The sequence below is a fragment of the Apus apus genome, chromosome 12, assembly GCF_020740795.1.
Source record: "Apus apus isolate bApuApu2 chromosome 12, bApuApu2.pri.cur, whole genome shotgun sequence".
Taxonomy (NCBI): domain Eukaryota; kingdom Metazoa; phylum Chordata; class Aves; order Apodiformes; family Apodidae; genus Apus; species Apus apus.
This window is the reverse complement of record NC_067293.1, coordinates 17,673,675-17,683,054: the sequence shown is the minus strand read 5'-3', so window position 1 is coordinate 17,683,054 and position 9,380 is coordinate 17,673,675. Positions and strand designations below refer to the sequence as shown.

Sequence of the window (9,380 nt, the reverse complement as noted above, 5' to 3'; positions counted from 1 at the left end):
GACAAACTATTCAAAATAGGGTCACACAGTTTTAGGAGCTCCTCAAGATTTACTTGACTCACATTTTTTTGCTTATTCATTTTAGGTACAGGTATCCCACTGCTTTTGTTTAGAAACTTCTCTAGTAAAGGAGGTAATTTATGCAAATAAGGTACTACAAATGCTGAGAAAAAGGCTGTGCAGAAAAAAAATGAATCAAATTCTTTGTCCATACTGAAGAGATGACATGGAGTACAAAATTAAGCACTTATTTTGCACTTCATAATTACAAATAAAGCATACATTCAGATTTGTGGTAATAAACAAAGGTGAAGTGCTGCCTAATTACATGATTTATAAGCACTACCACAGAATAAAATTTTGATAGGATTCTGATTACTTAAATTCAGCGTTGTAACTCCAAATAGTCTTCCAGGAGAACAAAATTTGAAACTTCAAATCTCAGTTTTCTCAGATTTCTGCTTAATTTGGTCTATTTCTTTTTTTTTTCTTTCTTTCTCAAAGGGATGAGACAGGCTCTATTAAAAAAAATAATAAATCAATAATTTAAAGAATGTTTAGTGCATGTAGCAGTATTTTTCAGATTCACTGGACCATGGACAATGAAACTGAAAGCTAACATGGGGTTAGAGTAACTTTAACATTATTTTTTATTTAATAGCACAGTCAAAAGCACTTTCCTAAAAAAATAAATACCATCTTCATTATGTCTATAAATAGGCAACCTACTGACTTATCACATAGAATGTTAATGATATTTGCATTAAGTCTTAATGAAACAATGAAGCAATATGCATTACAATCTGCCAGCAAAATATGCACAATCAGAATTATTATTTTTTTAAAAAAAGTATAATTATGTTATTTTTACTAAGCAGTAATCAAAGAGTTTGTGTTGATTGGTGAAACCTTACGTGTGGAACACAGAAAATGTCAGAGATGGAAAAAGAGACTCTGCTAACAAATCATCTGCTGTCCCAATCACATTATAATGCTTACATTTGATGCCTTCTCAGAAAATTCTTTGCACCTCTACTCGAGTATTAGTGTTATCCATTTTTAAAGTTATCCCTAACATTCATTTTCCTTCTCACATGCATAGATTACTTTTATATTTTATTGACCTCTCAAAAGGCTTCAGAAAATATCTGTCACCATTTTACATCTTTTTACTGTGACATTAAAGGGAAATGATTGAACCAAGTTCATTGAGGAAACTAGTGCCAGAGCCAAAAAATATACCCATTTCTCTTGAATCCCAAGTTGATACATTACCCACTGCTGGTTGTTACTCTTCATTTGAGTGCTGCTTCATCCCCCCTTCATTACACTTGTGCACATGCTCGCATTTTCACTCATCACTTCAGGGATGGCACTGGAAAGGGCCATCTGAAGACACCTGATGCAAACCAAATCTTTAAATACGTACTCTATGCAGCATGAATTTCAAGTGATATCTTAGCAGAGATGAACATGCCCTTAAAATGTAACTGAGAGGGATATTAGCTTTTACCTTGCTCACATTTTCATTTTAGAATCAGACTGATCAGTCTGGAAAGTAATCTGAGGTCTCCTGGCTTAAAACTTCTACAGAAAGAAAATACAAGAATCATGTACAAGCATCACCAAAATAAGCTATTTTATGATGGCTTTCTTAACAGCAGATAGCCCTTCTGTTGGTTTTCTTAAAAGCATTTTTTTAGGGGGCTTAAAATGTATAATGTAACAATGAATACATTTTTTCTAAATTAAGTTTTATGTATTATCTCAGCATCCAAACATGGAGCAGGAAATTCCACATGACTTAGGAAATAAGTTGCTGAAAGAATCACATAGTGCATTTTCTCTGAATAATCTATGGTCTACAAATTATTCACTGAAGGTCCTCAGCCAGGGCTTACACAAATTTTTGCACAGGAAAAAAGGCTGAAATTGCTGGATAATTTATTCACAACAAAGGACTCAAGCATGACTTGCAGTGACTTTCACACTAGTGAGAAGTTCCCAGAGCAGAGAGATGTTTCATTACATTGGTCTGGCAGCTGGTCTCTCATCATGATTAAATGGCTTTCCCTTGGGTGAGCTCCAGAAATATGCTCAGGTTTGGAACAACAGGTTCAGAATTCCACACTGGCCATTACAAAATTTCTTATGCATGCAGAGACTAAACCATAGCACTGGAGTGCTTGGATTTGTGATGGTTTAAAAGTATTTTCTTCTTTTTTTAAAAGAGAAGACTCTTGTAAGCTATTCTTTCTAGACTCAAGTTTCCAGTATGATGTCAGCCAGTAATTAAGCAACTTGTTCATCAGGCTAGACATTGAACTCAGGTACAGAACACCAGTTTACCAACAAATACCACACTGGTTTCATGGCTTTTGAACTAAGCCTTGAGGTATCAATGAACTGCAGTTCAGCACAACAGTATCCAGATGTTTTATTGTTGTACTAAAATGACTTAGTAACCTAACAGCTTGGGGATTGAGACAGTGCTTCCAACAGAGAAGCATTTCATAGTCCAGCTCCATCCCTAAAGAAAAGGAGTGAGAGAAAGCTACCAGTACTCAACCAGACACTAAGCTTCCTGAAGCTGGAGCAGCAGAAGAGCAGCTATAAAAGCCCAAGCCACACTTGTTAGCCACCAGTGGCGATTGCTATCATACAGTAACAACTCAGAAGAAAAGCCTCTTCTATTTGAGAGGACAGACGGAGTGTCCATAGCCTCTGGCAGGCCTCACTGAAATCTAAACCTCACAGAATAGAGGAACAGCATTAAAGCCTTCTCTAGAGACCCAAATATACTCATGAATCACGAGGTGACAGTTCAGAAGTACGTACGTGATCCTGAAAATCTGTATCTCAGAATGTGGATGTTCTGAGATTTCCTAAAAGTCAGCATTATCTGTGGTAACAGCACAAACTCCTTGCACCATGCCTCTTATGGTAATCAAAAGATTGTCATTGAGACAGCATCTCAGTTCTACCCGTGCTTACATCTTTTTCAGTAAAATAATTCTGACAGGCAATAGGAAAAACTACATCATGTCACATATACTACTGAGTTCTGTACACTGGCCAGTTATAAAACTTGCAGCACTCTCAAAGAAGCTCTTCCCCAGGATGGAGAAGACACCTATGTAAAACTGCCACTTGAGAAGCATTATATCCACTGGGACTCAACCACTGTCTACACAACCATTGTTTACTCAAATCCATCTGGGCCTTGATATACACTCAGGCTGATGCCTTCCATCTTCTCTGCCAATGCATGCAAGCAGTGTAAAATAAATTATCTGTTAGAATTGTGACACGAAGACTATTTTCTATTAGAGTCTCCTCTGATCAGAACTCCCATGCAGTCAACAACTGCATCTCCCTGATACTTCAACTGTCAATTTTCTAAACCTCAAATGTCCCTGAGATTTACAACATTCCTTCCTTCCCCATCCAGATTTTGAAGAATCAGTCACTCTTATAAACAGGAACTGGCAGCCTGTAAATAAAGCTAATGGTGGAATTGCGAATAAGCTCTATTTCCACCAAAAGGAATTTTTTTGCTAGGTATGAAGCTGAGGACATGAATTCCCCACGGCTGAACATTTCCTCCTACTTACCTCTACAGCTGCAAGTATCCTTCAGTGTTAACTTTTTATCACATTAAAAAAGTTATTGTTGAAATCAGACACCCAAGTTCAGATTGCCATCTGATTATTGATGCAGAATTACTTTTCAGGTGGGTTGCAATAAATGAACATTTTGTATCAGTGTCTCAAACTTCCAGTCTCAACTACTTCTACATCTTGGCAAAGATACTTGGTGTTAACTACTTACCCAAGGAATGCAAGCAACAGCCCTGTCATCATAACTCTCCCACATATTTTTGGTTATAGCAGGTAGTTCTAACTTTTGGATATTCTATAGTAGTTGATTTCTGCAAAAGTTTGAATGATAAACTTCTGTAAGTGAATAATTTTTTCATTATATACACACACACAAAGCTAATTTATACAATTCGAAAAAATCTATAAACACAGACAAATTAAGTTTCATGATTTGATCTCTGTAACTTGCCCCCTTAAGTGGAAAATTAGCAATGGCATTAACTGCAGTCAGAGAATCCTAAGGAAAAGGAAAAGAGGGCAACAGCAGACAACCCACCAGAATCTGCAGAGCTTTTTGATAAATACTGGATGAAGAGAACATTTATTATGGCAGAAAAGCTGAGATCTCCAGAGCAGTCTAGGGTAGTTTTTACACCAGAATTTTTATTCCTGCAGAGGATTACTTGTTTCTGATAAAAAACTGTCAGATAAGTAAAAACATAAAATATACTGTAGTGAAATATATAAAAGATCTACTAACTGACTGAACAACAAAACACACAATTAAGAAGGGCTAAACACACCCACAGACAAGCAAAAAACAATACTCTTATTTGTACTGGAAAGTCTTCAGTGCATGTGCCAGGTATTTCTCCATTTATGTGTTATTCCATTCCTGGTTATTTGCTGTTGCCTCATTCCATAAAGCCACACACATAAACATTTTTTCCCCAGAGACTATAAACTGTTAGAAGTTGTGTAGAAAACTTGCACAGCAAAAGGAGAAATAAAAGTGCAGGGTTCAGTTACCTTGGAGCACAAAGGTTATGGGAAACAGTCCCCACTTGATGCTCCCCAACTTCCCACTACAACAATCCTGCTTCAGCTATTTCCATTTGTCTGTCTCTCCTTTCTTCTTCCCACCACCTGAGGAAAGTGACTGATGCACATTTTCCCACACCCAGCCTGAAAAACTGCTGAGGAAATTAATCTTACCCTTTTAACAGATGAGTTTATGGACTCCAAGTAACCTAGATTCTTATTAGGTGAAAACAGTATTTTAATACTTCTGATTTGTCATTAACCAGTATATTACAAGCAAATTGTTTTTTGAAATTAAGCTGTTTCAACCCACACTGCTGATGTGAAAAGATCTGGAGGGGAGAGGGGTCTAAAATACAATGAAATTCCAAGCAAAAAGAGCCAGGGAACCTCCTGAATACAGCAAGTGACAGTGATACTAGCCACACAGAATCATCAGAGGAACTCTGGCAAGAGTCAGAAGTGTATATATGCAATATAAAGTTAAACACAGAAGAGAAAAATCCTGAACATTCCTGAAGTCCTCTTCAGAGCATTTCAGCAAAGAGCACAAAGCACATCTCCATCACATCTCCACACAGGAACCGACAGTGCCTGGATGTTTCTGAATCAGCAAATATAACCAAATTTTTTTTCAGGGGTCAATTTTCCCATTGATGCAAGGAGGATTTACACATGCAAGTCCCATTAACATTAATAGGAGTTACCTACATAAATCCCCCTGCAATGATAGGAGAAAAGACCCCATCGTCTGCAAGGATCTAAGTTCTAATGATTACCTGTCAAATGGCCCTAAGCATCATCATCACCAGAAAAAGCAGACGTAGCAGCTTCATGGCTGAAAATACTTCCAAAGGAACAGTAACTAACTGCAGTCATACAGATAAGGTAACACAACAGCAGAAGGGAAAATGGCATAAAATCGACTTTTTGAATATTAAGAGTTAATCCAATTAACCAAGTTAAAAAGAGAGTACTTATTAATAAAGGAATTAAAACATATCAAAGCACTCCTTAGAAAAAAAAAAAAGGTGTGAATATTGTATGAGCTCCAAGGTGCTTGAAGGATAATACAGCTACTTGTTTAAAAATTCAATTAACCTTATCTTTCTTTAACTTGATTTATTAATAATCCCACAGATAAATTGCCAGTTTTTAAAAAGTCATGTTATCTTTTGAATACATCCTGCATGACAAGCCTTAAAAACTACTTCAAATAAGCCTAACCCTCACTTTGTATGTTTAAATTATTTAAAGCCAGAACAAAAAGCAGTTCAATGCATGACTTCTGTAAAATACAAAGACCAACAGTCTTATCTACTGCTATTGCAAGGGAGCTATTGGGTACTCAAGTACCATAGGAAAAACATTTTATGTTTCCATTCACCACAGGAATGAGACATGAAAGCAATTTTTAAGCAATCAATGTAGTGTAAAGTCATAGCCTACAACTTGCAGATTATTCTGCCTTACCTAAAATCATATTTGCAGAATTTCCAAGCTTTGCTTCACATGGACACGAAGCACTAAGATGCTACTTCATATCAACTTGCTAACTCACATAAATGTAGTGTCACACAACTTCAGTCTTCTTACAGATGCCAACACGACGAAAGTAGACAACAGAATTATCAGGAAATCTCAGCTAACAAATGAACTGCTTTTCTTGTGCAATTGAAAGAAAACACAGGAAAATGCATTTGCAAGCAAACTTTTAATTTTCATCAAACCACTTCCTTGTAAACACAGAAGATGAAAAATTCAACTATGATCCCTACTACTGAAAGACAAACAGGAAGTAGATCCTCCACTCAGTTCTTTTACAGATTGGTAGCTGTTAAATACAATCACCATATACTCATGCTTTCCAATACACACACAAATTACAGCTGAATGAAGAGGCAGTCAGCTTACTACTATATACAAATAACTGCTCAGTCACAAGCATTGTGAGACAACTGTTGTTTAACACTGGAAACATTTCAAGCACATATTGTTCCAAGGACTTTGGGATTACACACACAAGGGTGCCTATCCAATAAACAAAGCATGTAAACACTAACCAACCTGTTTCTGAAATGCAAATTGGACAAGGCATTATGATGCAAGACAAAGTGAACTTAACCCTATCAATTATGCTGTAAAAAAATAAATAAATTAACCTTTAGTGCATGAAGCCATTTTAAAGGCAGGCACGTGCACTGCTAACCTGGATGTGTCCAGTTCAGGCAGTGCTGAATATTCATTATTCAATGGTATGTTTTATTTATGTACACTATTTAAGCACTGCCAGAACTCTAAGTTCATGTAGAAGTTTAAATCCTAAATAATCGAAATTCACTGATCTCTATTTTAAGATGTACTACTGACCTACTGGGTGTACATTTTAAGGTAAATCTTTAAGCAAATGCTAAGTATTTTTCATTATCTGAATATCTAATTTCCAGCATTGTTCAGAGGAAGTGCAAGTTAATCATGGTCATTTACAACAGCTCTCTCATTTTGTAATTTTTCATAAAAACTAGGCTTATAAATAATATTCAATAAATTTTATTGTATAAATGCTTTATGATTTATCATTACAAAACAAGTAATTTACAGCTCTTACACTAATTTTAATCCTATTAACCAGGATCAGTACCAACCTTTGGAATTATCAGTTAAACCTTCTTCCCTTAACCATCACCTAAACTTCTCAGCCACTACACTTCAAAAAAAGTAACTACTGGCTTATTAAAGGCCCAAACCCTGCAACAAAGCCAGGAAAACTAACAACAGGTCTGCTCCATGTATGATAATAAATTTTATTGGGAAATCCAGCATTGAGTTTATATTGTGCTATTTTCCTGACTACAGTAAATTAAGTCACTAGTGAAAATGTGTGATCAATTAGATCTTATTAAAATAAAGCCAACTTGAATGTAAAGTAGCTTCACGTGGGGAACATCTACTGGGTTATATTTCTTTCTAAATTATGGCATCAGTTTCAAAATTATACAAGAGGTTTTCTGTTATACGAATTTGAAGCTTAAGGAGAGGAGATTCAGGTTGGACATGAGGAAAAACTTATTTCCTGTGAGGGTGGTGAGATTGCTGGCACAGGTTGCCCAGGGAGGTTCTGACTGCCCCATCCCTAGAGATCTTCAAGACCAGGCTGGATGGGGCCTTGAGCAACCTGATCTAGCAGGAGGTGTCCCTGCCCATGCAGGGGGGTTGGAACAGGATGATCTTTAAGGTCCCTTCCAACCCAAACCATTCTATGATTCTATGAAATTAAACATGACATTTATTACATATTCTAAAGCTGCTCCAGAACTGTCAATATTATTGCATTTAAGTTCCATTCATAAACCACCCTGAAGGACAGACTGTGAAGCTCACCTTCAACTGTTTAGCTAGCACAGATCCAATGACTTTTAGCAGAACTGTATGTTGCAGCAGAAGATCCTCCTGACTGGCAGGCAAACTTGCACACTTTTTCTTTCAATTAGTTTCACCTTGTTGCCTGTTTAAAAAATGGAGGATTCCTACCAAGATGGAAAACAAGACCAAATTTCTTCAACAAATAATGAATTATATTTTAGCATTTAAATTCAATTGCTTTTTCCTGTGTTTTTTGTTTAGCTACAATAGCCCAGGATCTGGAGACCTATGAATATTTAGAAATGTCTCAGCTATCAATGAAACTTGATGAAGATTATTCAAGCTAAGGGGAAAGTAAGGCAATTGCAAATAATACAGCTATGGGTTTCTAAACCCCTCTTTCTTACCCTTCCTTTCCTACATCTTAGTTTGGGTCACCCTCCTCTTCTACTAAGGAAACAGTGCTAATTCATTCTTCATTATCTTCTTTCTTAACAGCAGTACTATCTCCACTGCTGCTCTCCTCAGCAGAGGGTTCAGGTTTTGTCTCTGGTGAATTACTGGATCCAGACTCTTCTGGTGCAATCTCGTCTTCATCATAAATAATATCTTCTGGATTTGGTGGTGCTGGGCAAAAATCCTCAGTAGGAAACATTGCTTGGAAAATAGTCTCAGCCTATTCAGAAAAAAAAACAACAAAACATAAAATAAACTTTACCTTGAAATGTAATACCTTGCAGCAGTATTTTACAGATACTGAAGATTAACCTCTGTTCTTTCAAATCACTGGTGATTTAATACTTTGACAGTACTGTAAACACATGGGAAATCCATTCCTCCTTGCAGTCCTCAAAAAAGAAAAAGCAATCCATCCTTTGACATTGTTCTACTAGGAAAGGCACATCTGAGGGCTTTTTAATAAATGCTGGTCATTCTACATTGTACTGAGAGCAACAAAGCTGATTTTTTGCAAGCAAAATTCTTTTCCACTATAAAAACATCCTTAGCTGTAGTCAAGTGCAAAGCATGGCAAAGATCTTGACTCTTCCCTGCAAGAAGAACCAACTTCACATGATAAGCAAAACCAGAACAGTGTTAATATGCATGATCTACATCATATCTATAGGGGATGCTTTCTTAAATTTAAAAGCTACTGAAAAATTTCCATTTCTGTTTTTCTGAACAGCTCATAGATAGCTCAACTGAGAACTATTCTCATCCAATAGAATATGATAGTTAAAAATGAGAGCATATTTGTATATGATACATTTATAATTTATTAAAAAATGTCTATACTGTCAATGTATTACGTGCACAAAGTGCCTCCCTGAAAAGCAACTTTCATTTAGATAAAAATACAGCTACCCTCAAGAT

The 9,380-nt window shown here is 36.3% G+C and overlaps 1 protein-coding gene across 1 annotated transcript in view; it reads right to left on the bottom strand.

The window, feature by feature from the left end:
• Window positions 1-6,338: 6,338 nt before the first annotated feature.
• CHM (CHM Rab escort protein) overlaps window positions 6,339-9,380 on the bottom strand; it is a 65,604-nt gene continuing 62,562 nt past the window's right edge. The window contains exon 15 of the mRNA XM_051630072.1: window positions 6,339-8,682. Within this exon, the coding sequence (XP_051486032.1) occupies window positions 8,476-8,682 (207 nt within the window). The 3' untranslated portion in view covers window positions 6,339-8,475. The remainder of the gene's footprint in view (window positions 8,683-9,380) is intronic.